Source organism: Aspergillus neoniger, assembly GCF_003184625.1.
Source record: "Aspergillus neoniger CBS 115656 unplaced genomic scaffold BO87scaffold_5, whole genome shotgun sequence".
NCBI classification, from domain to species: Eukaryota; Fungi; Ascomycota; class Eurotiomycetes; order Eurotiales; family Aspergillaceae; genus Aspergillus; species Aspergillus neoniger.
This window is the reverse complement of record NW_020291133.1, coordinates 483,232-496,841: the sequence shown is the minus strand read 5'-3', so window position 1 is coordinate 496,841 and position 13,610 is coordinate 483,232. Positions and strand designations below refer to the sequence as shown.

Sequence of the window (13,610 nt, the reverse complement as noted above, 5' to 3'; positions counted from 1 at the left end):
TAAGATATCATAATCACTAGTCATCTGAACCAGAATAGTATTCAAATACGACAAAAAAATATTCCCAGAAACCCTTCAGGATCAATCTATCAATTACTTTACAGCCTATCTCACTCCAAATTCAAAATATTCCTGCTATCATATCATATCTACCCAGCACATCCCACCAAAACGACCGAATGATACTTAACTTCCCCACCAAACGGCCCGTCGCGGCCCAAACAAACACAAACAGGCACAAAAACAAACTTTACAGCCGCCAACAAAGCTCCATCCAGACTGGCTGTAGATAAGACCGTCACACTCCTCCCCTCATTCATCTATTATAGTTTTTTTTTTTTTTTTTTTTACTGTGGCTGTGGCGGTCAGACTATTGGTGGGACAGGGGTAGATCCCGTGGGGTGGAGAGGTTGTTTCTCCGGTGATCCATCGTGAGTCAGAGATAAGCACAATCCCATAGCCGTATGGGCTACATATCCATCTACCTACCTATCAACTTGATCTTCATGCATCATTCTTCTTTCAGTTGAGTTCATCCTATGCATCGATTGTAAAGCGTGGGGTGTACAGAGTAATGACTGACTGATCGGTGCACATGCAGCCCAGCCATCATCTGAGAGATCACAAACCAAGCAGAGGAATCGAGGATAGTAGGCACAACGTTGCACCGATTACTGCGTGTATACCCGAGCTGATAAATCCTTGGGGTTTGATTAGCCCCTGCATTTCGGTCGATCCTGTCCTGTCCTGTCTTTGTTGCCTTGCTGGTTTTGTTGCTTATCTATCCAGAGTGGTGCAGTGGTGTGGTGTGTTCTGCGGGAGTTGATAGATCAAGCCTACATGTACTGTAGTAGTCTTTTGTAAAGTAAGGGGTATATATTACCGTCTTGGTATGGATTATCTATCCTTGGTAAAGTACTGATAAAGTACCTGGGTGGTATTGGGCTGTGCACAGTGCAGGCTAAGATTCTTAGACAGCGTACTTTTGGCTAGTCCTCTGAAGGGCGACTATCTAAGCTTTTTAGTAGCTTCTCACGATGTAATTGTAGCTGCTGGATCCACTGGTGGAGGTCTGAATATGGTCGCTATTTGATTGATTAAAAAGGCAAGGTCTCATGGTTTGGGATCCAAGGAGTAGATTCTTATCTCAGTCTGAGTATTCTGGTGGAACTCACGTGTCTTATTTATTGCACTGACGCCGTTCGTATACTATCTTACTCTAGCTATGAGTCGACGTAGTGTATCAACAGTGCTATTTTAATTCATATAATGCAAGCGATACGGTGATAGAGGCCACATTGCTCGTCATGACGGTCATAATGTGTCATTGTGGATGAGAACGGCGCTGCTTATCCCCGTTTTCTGTCTTAATTTCTTTGTTGGAAGATTCTCTGTCTATCCTTCTATCTGCCTGACATTCACTGGCATATTCTGACCCATATTTCTGGGTATCAGACTTGTGGAAGAGCATTGAGCTGCTCAAAGTCGGAGAATCTGGGAGCATGTGACACGACATCTCGACCTCTAAACACAAAATGATCGAATGCCAAAAGAATACTGGAATATAAAGTATGAAGACTGAGACTTCATGATCTAACTATACAATCGATAATATACAACTAGCCAGCGCTCATCACTTCAACGTGCCCAATAAGTCTGTCTACGACTTGGATGTGATCTCAGAAAGCTTGCCCAAGATCGCGGTGAATCGCTTGGATATTCCCCACGATGAAAGACCAACGAGTATCAGGCAGCCAGCTTTGAGGGTCTCCGCTGGTCCTTTTGGAGCACATACATCCCCAACACCGGTCAGGACAGCTTTCATTCCATGGCCTTCGCGCACGAAAAGTTGGGCTAGTTCATCATCGCAGGGTCTGTCGAGATGAATAAACAGAGGTTTTTCTGGCATGCCGTGTCCTGCTTCACGGCAGCTCGTCATGTCAGATAGTGAGGGGTAGCATGCGCCATACGCCCATAGAACTAGGGTTGACAGGAAGACTGCGACTGGCTCATGGAACGACCGGCTTGAGAAATCGCGGGCATGTCTTAGCAGTGCACCTGCGTGTAAAACTGCCAGGCGGGCCTTATACTGGTCATGTTTGACCCAGCGTAGTATGTAGTGCCATTCAAGGGCCTGTTCGCGTTCATGCCAATGGGACTCTTCCATTGCTAAAGATGTTGCGAGTGTCCGTATTTCACGAAATGGGGCAAGGAGGATTATGCGAGCCAAATGAAGATGCAAGATTGTGGGATGTTCGAGGCCAGCGGACCTGGCTACTGTGCTGCCAGCAGCCCAATGGAGTATGTCGAGGCAGTCACATGCACTGTTGCGCCATTTGGAATACGACGGTATACCGGGTAGCCATACAGAGCCAGATGGGAGTGCGGAATGCCGTGATTGCTTCTTCGAGGTTGGGTTCCAGAAGGACAAGGGGCGGCGGAAGTAGTCTCCCACTTCCCACATGCGGTGGTACAGTGCGTGAATGAGAAGAAGCTGGCTGAACTCTCCAAGATCAGGTACTAGCTCCTTCTCGATGTACATTATAAGGATGGCGTCATAAAGGGAGGATTCTTTCTGGTCTTCAACACAACGTGTTAGCTGTAACTTCCGAGCTGAAAGACGAGACAAATGATACCTGATATTCCTCTCCGTACTTCTTCCCAGGTCTCTGGAGACTCTGCCTCCCAAAGAGCTTCATGGGAAGGCAGTGTTGCTTGGCTCTCATCAAGAGAGAGCAGAGGGCGCTTGTCAAAATGGTATGCTATGGTGCAGTCGAGAAGCTATTTACGGTTAGTGTTAGACCTCCTAACGAAAGCAAAGCACGTACCCATATCAGGTAGCCTGTCCGTCTTCTGATCTCATCATCGACCCAGGATACCCAGCGCAGCTCGTTCGTCTCCCCGTTTGAGGATTGTATAGGTCTGTGACCAAGAAGTTTCTCGCGGGTCACAAAGCCTACCAAGTTGCCAAAGGTGTTCAGTGCCAAAAGCCTAGCCCGTTCATCACAACTGTAGAGTATTCCAACGCAGTTGAGTACTGATGCTTGAAGAAGCCACACGGGTGCCCGATCGACAAGATACTTTTCTTCCTAGAGACAATACTAAGTCAATGATGGATCACCCGGTATCAAAGGATTGTCTCACCTCAACATTCGTAGCGCGTCTAAGAAACTCATGAAACACCGGTGCGCACTCAATCTGTTCTTGGGAACCAGCAAAATGGCAACCAACGGCCGACAGAGCTAGCACCACTATCCAATGGCACTTGTTTATATCGAACGTAGGAGTGTGAAATATTGGGTAAACAGGCTGAAAATGCACAAAGTATAAATCAATAAAGCTTGATAGTGTCTCCGCACCAGGCAAGTGATCGGTTTCAAACTTTGAATACAGTATACTCTCCACGCAGCATAATTGATTGAATGCACTGCGTATCCTCTCATATGTCGATGGTTCAAGTGCGTGGAGATAGCCATTCTTATTCTCGTTAGTGGCACGGACTCTCGTCTCTGGAAATTGAGGGAACAAGTATTGACGCCGCGTATTTGCTTGCTGCAGCTGTAACGACGCATTCGCAGAAGCAGCACATAATAAAGACCATGAGTCCTGATTCAGTTTAGAGATCGATGATTGCGGAATAGCACCATCCACCGAGTGATTTCTAGCACGCCGGTTCAGATTTGATTGGCTTGGACTTTCAGTGGTACCACCTAGAGATGTATACCCAGACGGTGTCTGAGATACATTCTCGGACACCAATGAGCTACTATCAGTACCGTGTATGACGGATGGATACCACGAAGCTTGATTGAGGGAGGTATCTAGAATTCCGGGGGTCTTTTGGTAGGTATTTGTCGAATGACGGCGGTTGCTAGACGCATTAGCAAGATCCTGCGGCAACCAGTTGATCGTAGGAGCAGTGGTCTGATCCAGTAAAGGCTGTATTAGTTCCATTGGTACCTGTTGACTTCCCACTGTTGGCATCATCGCTAAATTATTAGAGCTTTTGGCGGACTGGAGCCCCTCAGTTCGGTGAGCGGGTTCTGTCATGTCTTCAGTCGATGTTGCGATTTGTGAGTATAACCCTTGTGTTCCCGCGTCACCACATTGCACAGAAGGGACCCGCATCTTCTTGACCTCTCTAGTAGAATCGCGCAAGGATGAGAAAGTAGAATTGTCATCGGCGCTGGAAGTTTGCCCATTCATCCTGGTCTCATCCGAACGCCTGTTTCCCGGTTCTATATTGTTGTGATCTGCGGACAATTTAGATGAGACTGCGTTTGATGCATTCGACATGGGCATCTGTAGCTGAAACTGTGTCATCTGGTAATGAAAGGGCGGCGGCATTGATTGTTCTCCATTGCGTGAAAGACGCAAGTCGGTGCCATTCGTCCATGTGGTCTGAGCCAGATGAGAAGATTGATCGTACGATGCGTCGTCTTTTGTAAAAGAGGGCTGGCTCTCCTTCCGCGTCTTCGCCTTCGATCGTCTCTCGGTCGGATACTGACATTCCAGGGATCGACTTTCGCAACGTGCGCATGGCGAGCCCCCACTGCATCGTACCCTTGCTATGGCGCATTTATAGCAAGCGCGGAAGGTTTTGACGGTGATCCGGTGCGTACGATCCTTTCCCCCTTCCATTCCAGCATTATGATGACTGAGTTCGTGACGATGGAGAGTATCCCTAACAACGGTGTCAGTTGACCCTTCATCCAATAGATTAAATGTGGTAGATCAGGGGTCGTGTAAGATTTGCCAAGATCTTAAACAGCATTGGGGCCACAGGGTTATGAAGGACTAAGCAGGGGGCCATACGTTCTGGAGAAATGTCGGCCACACTGCGCACACTCGAACGGCTTCTCCTTTGTGTGACTGCGAAAGTGGCGCTTTAAGTGCTCTGGCCTTCGAAAGGTGCTTTGGCAGATGGAGCACTTAGTCTGACCAGCCCCTGTCGAGCTCTGCGGTGCGTCATGGTTGTGGTTGCTGTCGCCGCTGCTGCTGCTGCTTCTGCTATCGTCTTTCGTCGGCTCTTCGGCCTCAGGGCGGGTCACGGTTTCTATGTAATCATTAATCTACCTGCACGCCAGCGAGCCACTACAACTGCACACCCCCTCATTTGTTCCGCAGATGAAAGCAGGTCTGATCTCTTACCTTGTCCGACATCGCTGTTCTCCGGAGACATGGCGTCTCATGGGCGGTTTTCCGTCGAGAAACAACCGAGGGTAGTCTGGCATGGCACCTGAGGTTTACTGATGGAATCAAGAGCGAGTCGAACACTGAACAGCATCCCCGGGAAGTCTGTAGACAATCACCATTGTGTCGCTCTCAGGGACTCCCCTCGCTGTGGTCCAGGGGTGGGAGGGGTGGGAAAGAGGTAACCGGGAAGAGAGAATCGGCGGAACGTGGTCAGACAACAGTCTGCGCTGGACAGTACTGACTAGTAGTGGAGGGAGGAACCATTGGAACCAGTCTGGCTGTTAGTGTAGTTTAGCAGGGGAGAGGGAGAAGCGGGGGAAGCTGGAGGTTGACTTGTGACTGGCGGAGGAGCCTCTTTTAGTGTCTTTAGCGCCGTTATTTCCTCGCGGGGCCCACGAACCCATCGCCCTCCGCGTGGGCGCCAATCGCCTTGATTGGAGGGGTCCCGAAGGTTTAGATTAATGTTGCATGTCTTGCCCAACAATTTGCGCCCGGATCCTGGGCATTTAGACCGAGGTCGGTTAATTACGCCTTTGAGGATCGATGACCGAATGGAAAGCTGTTGGTGTGAATATACCCTCAAACAGGGATACCTACCGTATACCTGGGAACCCCATCAGACACTACATAGTATAGTAAATCTTAGTACGCCAGATGATGACACCCGTATATACTACGTACTTTAAATCAGATTCAAAACCAAATAATTATTATTGATCTTAGACAATAATAATAACAGGGTTTGCTCCCCCGAGTCATGTAGACTTGCGTCTCCTCATCCCTCAACGACGAGCATAACTGTATATGGAAAGAACACTCATTCTCCATGGTTGACGCCGAGACCCAATTAACCTCTCATTATATGCACTAGTTCGTGGCCTCATACAACCTAAATAACCACGACTCGTAGATATAACTTGCATATGACACGCGTAAAAGTCATGAAGGCAAATGTCAACACCACCACCGAAACTGTCGGACAGAGTTTATTGCGATGCATATAAGCGCCATCCGATCGATAGCGGTGCTTAGCAAACCCACATGGTGGTCGCCTTAACCATAATGTGTCATGGAGTGATATGTCAGATTCTTTTATTTTTTTCTGCTGTCAGATATAGTTTTGACAAATACTTTTTCCCTTTTTTGTAGTATATTGAATTCATACTATTAAGTTAGTACTTTAGGGATGCGAGAGCGTCATCATCTCCCCGAGAGTTGTTATATATAAATGTACTTTGTACGGCCGGACAAAGCCGATATCAGTGCTTTCATCAATTTCAATAAACTCATGAATCCACTTACACAGATTGATGGGTTATATTTTGATAGACTAGTAGACTTGTAATATTATTAGTAGAATTTGTACCAAAAAGAAAGACCATATTATCTGTTTTATTTATTTACTCACCATTAACCGCAAGTAGTTATATGATGTTATGGTGAGGGAGAGACGCTAAACTTCGGACGGCCGAGAACGCACGGACCCATTAGCTCAGCAGACTTGCAGTCAGGGTGTCCGTTGCCTTTCTGTATCTCAACCCGTCCAAGAGTTTCAACAACGTACCATTGAAGTGTGCCCATTGTCCTCAAAAGACTCTTGTTGGTGCCTTTTGATTACATAAAGTGATCCCGCTGTGGTCGCTGTCCGCCCCCGGATCAAACCTAAACTACCACTCTTACGACCGCCGCAGAACCTTGGGTCGGGGTCCCCCATGAATGGCAAGTCCGACATCAGCTCTGGATAGCTGGTTGCCTCGCCATGCATCATCGGCACATGTTAATAGTACCGTGACAGCCCTTCAAGGAGCCACAGCTGCATTCAATGCAAATCCTGCCAGCAGAGCACGGTCACCTATTGCCCATTATAGGTCTGGCGCATCACCCATGGAGTCTCTAGGGGTCAGCCACAATAGTCCCGAAATGGTTCCGCCTCGCAACATTCAGACGCCAGAATTGCCCGAAAGTGGCTCAGTCAAGGACAAGATCGGGAAGTTTAGTGCCTATCAGCAGCAGCCCTCTAGTCTGAAAGATGCATTCGGGAAAACTCCAGTCAGCATAGGGGCGAATAGGTCACGCACTCCGCAGCAGATCGCTGCCCAGCTGGCCGCAGGACGATCGACGCCAGGTGAAATCATAGCCACGCATACGGGCGTAAGCAGGACGCAAGGTTCGATGCCGAAGCCCTCAAAACGCAGTGCTGACAACGAGGGCCCGCCGTTGCTAGCCCCGAAGCCGGTATGGGCTTCAAGTGCAAATTCGGCCTCGTTGGACAAGCTCCTTCACAGCGAAGCCAATTTGCCGATTAGAGACAAGTCGCTCCAGCGAAGGCCAGTAGCTCAGATATCTCCCATAGAGGCAGCAAAGCTGGCGGCGAAGAAACCTCGTCCTCCACCCGTGCCACGAAAACCAGCTGCAGTTGTCACTGGTCCTACCTCAGTTCCTATCAACGTACATTCCAAGGCCCCAGAGAGTCCAGAGAAGACCTCCAAGAACCACTCCTCACGTCCCCTTGAGGATACTACTATCCCTTCCAAGGCTCCGCCAGCACTTCCTCCCCGAACGGGTGCTTCATCCGTGCCCCGGAAAGACCTGACAAATCATCGACGGCTTTTAGAAACCAACCATGGGTCTCGGACGCGACCATCGACACCTGGCACTGCATCGCTGTATGCTACATCACTGAGCAATAGTACTACGAGTTTGCTCGACAGCTCCTCAGGGCGGGACGAAGGGGCGTTCTCGGATGCGGTCGTGGCCTCGTCCAGAGCATCGATTCGGGCTTCACAGAAAAGAAAGGTCCCACCGCCCCCACCGCCAGAGCGCCGGGCGAGGTCTCGATCAATCAAGCGATTCCCGCATACTGCCAAGGGAGAACACACAGATTCCCCTAGTCCATCCACACATTTACGACAGACCCTCCGCGAGCCGACCAAGGTCGCCGAAGATGATGAGGGGTACCAAAGGCATAAGCATCTGCTTCGCAAGCATCCGCATAAGCATCATGAAGGTGATCGCAGAAGATGGCGAAGTGAGATTACGGAGAAAGAGCGAAGGCGGTACGAGGGTGTCTGGGCTGCGAACAAGGGATTGTTACTCCCACCCTCGCACTTGAGGGTCCCCGAAGCGTATCCGCCGGAGTGCTCCGAGATGGTGGTTAATCTGGTGGCCGCTGACATCTGGTCACGTAGTCGCCTGCCGCGGCATGTGCTAGCACAGGTCTGGGAGTTAGTGGACGGGCAACATATTGGTCTTCTGACTCGAGAGGAATTTGTGGTAGGGATGTGGTTGATCGACCAGCAGCTGAAAGGCCACAAACTTCCGCCGAGGGTGCCCGCCAGCGTGTGGGGAAGCGTCAAGCGGATATCAGGAGTGCACATCCATGGTCTTCCTCCTGCGTGACGAAGATGATAAATCGCGGGCCTTGATAAAGGAGTGGGGACATGTAATAAGCCACGATGGAGCATCCACGCCGGTGCCTTGTGGCTAGACGATCGCATGGTTTAATAAGATTACGCTAGTTAGGAAGATTTCTTGACTGCCTTGTAGGAGCGGGAAAGCTCCCCCCGATTGAACATCATTTGCAGCATGCATGGGCCACGGAGGACCGGCCGTGAGCTCGGCCGCGTTACGCCCGAAGATATTCCTTGTTTTTGAGGGATAGGTGCTGGCCGGCTATTTCGCTCATTATTCATAGAGACTATGGATGCTGAGGAGGACAGATGCAGATAGGCTACCTAGCTAGTTCCCGGTAGTAATCTCCCGTGAGGAACTCAGCAAAAGGAATAACTTACTTGCTTGCTTGCTTTCGTGCGTGTGAAGATTTGAAAGTTGCAGGGTGTTATTATAGGCCAAGTACTTACAGTAAGTAGTCGCTCGGGGTTTCTGTGGAGCCCGTGGATCGATCCGAAGTTTGCCCTCCCCCGCCTTCTCTTTTTGGGTTGGGGGAGAGAGCGTGTACGAATATACGAATGCAATAATGCAACTGGGAGAGTAGATAGACTACACCGTAGATAGATAGTCTGGGTGAAAGATGCCGGTCTGTGACAGGGGTGCTTCGGGAGAAGAGATGGGAGGGGAAATCCCCATTTCCAGGATACCAGACAGCCGCCCCTCCCGTCGCGCCGATTCAAACCAACCTAAGAGAATGGGGACCTGATCCACCCGGACTGACGCGAGATCAATCCATTCCGTTGACAATAGTACCCAGAAGGTAGGTGCAGCGGGTGCGGTGACCTTTTCCGGTTCATATCACGTGATGGGCTGAGACGGGCTGCTGATCGCCCGATGGGGAAGGAGACGGATGGCGAGTGTCGGGCACCGCCACTCGCTGATGGTCCCCGAACGGTAAGTTAGTACGTAGGTAAGTAGTACTACTGTATTAGTAGTGGGAAGAGGGCTAAGAGGGGCAAAATGAAGGAGGAAAGGAGGATTGAGGAAATTTTTTCACAAAAAGGAAGAGAAAGTAGGGTAACGAATCAAGCAATGCAGCAGCTGCAGCTCGTTAGTAGCTGCAGGCCCTCGAATAAAAAAATAAAAAATAAAAAAAATAAAAAAAAACCATAAAATTCAAATATTGCAGAAAAATGGAATGAAAATGGTAGGCCATTCCAGAGACACCCAAGTTCAACGACAGGGGATCGACGATCGTGATTCGAAGAAATGCAGCCGACCCGGCGTGCATATTTTGCACTAGAAGGACTAAACTAATCGGGGGCCCCAGTTTGAAGCGCCACCTTACGCTGGCCTGCAATTTGACTGGCCTTCCAGCAAGCAAATCCCGAACGGCCACACTTCGGGATTTGCCTCTTCGGGCCTGGATGATGATTAAGCCGTGCAGGGTTCCCTTCAGCTGGAGGTCATTGACGCTGTGTATACCAGTCCTCCCCGTCCGTCGATTTGCATTAAAAAGGGCCTGATACATTGGCTCCCCTGAGTCAGGGAACTTCGATGGCTTTATTGTCTGTGCCATTGTTATTATCGTCGTTGCGGTTCAGACGGGTTTTGGCTTGGGACGCTTCCCAGTACTAGTCAAGTCAAGTCGGTCAAGGAATGCTTTGCCTTCGGACACCAACGGTAACAGTAGTACACTCCGATAGGCGTTTCATGACCTTCTCCTCGGGCAGTCGCGCTCGTTTCGTCCTTCGTTGTTTGCCCAAAACCCGCCGTCATGGTTCGAGAGGATCCCGAACAGCCTGGTGGAAAGAATGGAATCCCGGCTGTGGCACTGGCAGTTACACAGTCCAAGACCGCTAGACCCACGGTGGTCCGCAAGAAGTTCGCCAAACCTCCCGTCAAAGTAGCTTGTTTGGCCTGGTAAGTACACTGACCACCCATCCCCTTCCCTTTCCTTCCTTCTACCTTCCTCTCCGTGACTTGATGGACAAGGATACACACCTTGTTCTTTTTTGACTTCGTTTGCTGCGGCAAACCTATCTTATCATGCGGTTGGCTATTGAGACGGGACTAATCGGTATCTATTTCTATCAGTCGTGCTTCAAGAACACGTTGTGATGGTCAAGATCCGTGTACCAATGTAGGTATACCTCCTCTTGCTTTTGGATTGTCAGAGCTTTTCAACACCCTCCCCCGGGTGTTCTTTCCTATCTTCATGCTGTGGACCTAGTTTCTTCCCTCTTTCTCCTCTGCAGCTGCTTTTCTGTTCTGCCATGGCTCACCGGGCTATTGTTGCTCTCCACACCTTGGTTCTCAAGCGTTTGCCTTCCCTCGATCACCCAGAGAACGTGTGTGTGCTAATCTGCTTGTCTGGGACTACAGTGTGCCAGTAGGAATAAGAGTTGCTCTTATCTACCCAGTAAGCGGGGTGGCCCAAGGAAGAAGAAGAACAAGCCATCTGCAGCTGCAGAACCTCAACACGATGGTGTCGAGGATCCTACGATTTTCCCGGTGTCTTCGGGATTTGACGAATGTGCGGTCAGACCCCAGTTATAACCCCAAGGCCATCCACTAACGCAAGTTTAGCATCCGGGTTGTTTGGACAAATCGACGTTTTGTCAATTCCGGGGGCAGGGTTGAGAAGCCTAGACTTCCCCTCTGATGTCCACGCCATGTTTGCGGATCTTTTTGTTCCAGGCACAGAGAACACCCATGGTCTAGAGCCGACCCCTTCCCCATCAAATATACCGTCTCGGGCCTTGGTCAGGACGTACGGCAGTGAAGATGCTCTGTGGGTGCTGACTCGTCTCATTGAATTCTTTACAGCATTCTGACTTTAAATTACAGCCTTAACGCATACTATGACTTTATCCATAATTATTTCCCCATACTTCCACCAAGGGTTGACCCCCCGACTCCTGATCGGCCCCTGGATTGTGCTGGCTCGTTCACGGATTCCCCGTCAGAACAACCAATCCTCATCTATAAACCGAGGTCCCCTTTGAGTCTGGCGATTTCGGCGATTCTGGCCCTGGTACCACATCCAAACGACCCAGAACCATCGGGGCCTGCGTCCGTCATCCGCCGTCGCACTTTTGCACACACATATGCCCAGCTGGCAAATACAGCTATCGAAACCGATTGCGAGCTTCACGCTTCGTCCACCTACCCTTCAGATGCATTGACAAACGAACGGCCTCTCATTGATCGAGAGTCTTTTCATCCCAAGACTCCAGTGGAACTCGAAAGTCTGCTCGCGCTTCTCGTACTTTCAATCTACGAATACAATCAACGAGGTAACCTCCTCAAGATGCGTTACCGTGCGGGTCAGGCTCTGGCCATAGCCTTGGATATGTCTTTGCATTGCCTTGGGGAAGAGTTCGACGAGTTTGCGGAGGCTCGGAGGAGAGCTTGGTGGATGACTGTATGTAGCCTTTCTCTGCTGCGCTCCATGGCCACTAATATCTCTGTATGTGCAGTATTATTGCGTCTTGCAGAGCTCTATCGTCAGCACTACAGTAAGTATTTTCTGGCTCCCCTGACAGTGCGATTGCTAATGTCCGATTCACAGCCTTTAGCTATCATCGCGAACGACCCCCAATTTGTCACTCCTTATCCACGATTTTCGGCCGATCCTGATGTATGTCTCCCTATCGCTGAAAATTTAAGACTGTGTTATGCGGATAGTTGGCTTCTAACACGCTGTACAGGGCTGGTCAGTATTAATACAAGCTCAGCAAGTTCTTGTGTCAGCAACACAATTTATCATCGATCTGAATAAATGTCTATCCACGAGGACCAACATGTCATACATATTCGAACGGATGCAGCAACTTGATGCATGGGCGAGCTCTGTTCTGGCACAATCAAATCTACTTCCAATATTGCCTCAGTCTATGGCATGTGGCGGGGAGATAGAGTTGACAACAGCTCAAAGTATTCGTGCAATATCACGAATAAAGTTGTCAAGGTGTGTATTTTTTGGGCCCCTTGACGACGTTCTTGTTACTAATGGTTCCTTAGCGCTCAAATCAAAGTGCATCGGTTCAGGGCATTCTCAGACTTACCAATCTTCGTTAAGAAACACTGCGATCTGACATCGGCTAATTCGAACAACACCATGCCGAACAATGCTTCCAAGAATTCCAAATCGCAAAGTGGGATTGCAAATATCGGATGTTCGTGTAGCCTGGAGCCGTTTCAACAGGCACCCAGTGACTACTCATCGTCGTCGTCTTCCGTGGCGTCAGATGTTCCGCAGTACCCTTTCATGCAAGGATTTCCATACAGCATTCAACATTCGGCGAAGACGTGTCTGAGAGCATCCCTTCTCATCTCACGCATGTTCTACAGCCTACCCCTGCCGCAACCGCTTCTTGATGAATGTCAGACTCAGCAGGGGTTGCACATACTGCCGGATCAGTTACCACGCACTATGCCGTCATTTGCGTGCTGCCTAATGCAGGGCAGCTATGCTATGCTGATGATCTATTACAAAGCGCGCGGGGAGAAAAGGTCCCCAGAAAGTATAACCGACAATACCCCCAACCCCTCGGACAGACTCATCGAAGAAATCCGCAAGGGGCTAGAGCGAATAATTGCTACTGTTACAAACTACGCGATTGCATTTGAGGCGTTAGATGGGATGAGGGGTAAGTCCAGTGCACCGTCAAATTCATCTTGACAATGACTGACCTAGTACGGATGTGCAGATGAGATTAAGTGTGCATGTCAAACGGCGTTTTCTCAAGCGTAGGCCTGCTTTTGTTTTAGGTGGACTCAAGAGTTCTGTTTATTTCCATAAGAGTCTTCCAGGATGGGACTAGTCGCATACTACTACTTTATAGTATCCGCAACACACGGCGCGGGAGCCGTGATTTTTTCAATATACTCTCCGTTCCCTCCAATTTCGTATACATGAACACTTTAAGTATCTTACTCACGATGACACGATGACGCTGATACCGCTTTCTTATGGTACCTTTTAGTTTTTTGAGCCTTCTCCTAGTAGATAGATGCCT

At 49.4% G+C, this 13,610-nt stretch overlaps 3 protein-coding genes across 3 annotated transcripts; 2 read left to right on the top strand and 1 right to left on the bottom strand.

The window, feature by feature from the left end:
• Positions 1–1,384: 1,384 nt before the first annotated feature.
• On the bottom strand, positions 1,385–5,397 carry BO87DRAFT_327491 (putative C2H2 transcription factor). The gene is made up of 6 exons (XM_025620186.1): positions 5,152–5,397; positions 4,816–5,056; positions 3,145–4,684; positions 2,829–3,089; positions 2,637–2,781; positions 1,385–2,580 (listed from the first exon to the last, which is right to left on the bottom strand). Exons 1-6 carry the CDS (start codon positions 5,180–5,182, stop codon positions 1,661–1,663), a joined length of 3,138 nt encoding a protein of 1,045 aa, XP_025483272.1. The 5' UTR covers positions 5,183–5,397; the 3' UTR covers positions 1,385–1,660.
• A 1,683-nt stretch (positions 5,398–7,080) lies between these two features.
• On the top strand, positions 7,081–8,595 carry irs4 (the record flags this gene model as incomplete). Its single annotated transcript, XM_025619127.1, has 1 exon — positions 7,081–8,595. The coding sequence occupies one exon, from the start codon at positions 7,081–7,083 to the stop codon at positions 8,593–8,595; it is 1,515 nt and encodes a 504-aa protein (XP_025483271.1).
• A 1,501-nt stretch (positions 8,596–10,096) lies between these two features.
• Positions 10,097–13,416, top strand: BO87DRAFT_373455 (uncharacterized protein). The gene is made up of 10 exons (XM_025622556.1): positions 10,097–10,509; positions 10,684–10,729; positions 10,972–11,122; positions 11,176–11,380; positions 11,437–12,013; positions 12,069–12,107; positions 12,161–12,229; positions 12,300–12,559; positions 12,613–13,241; positions 13,302–13,416. Exons 1-10 carry the CDS (start codon positions 10,364–10,366, stop codon positions 13,343–13,345), a joined length of 2,166 nt encoding a protein of 721 aa, XP_025483270.1. The 5' UTR covers positions 10,097–10,363; the 3' UTR covers positions 13,346–13,416.
• The last annotated feature ends 194 nt before the right edge of the window (positions 13,417–13,610 follow it).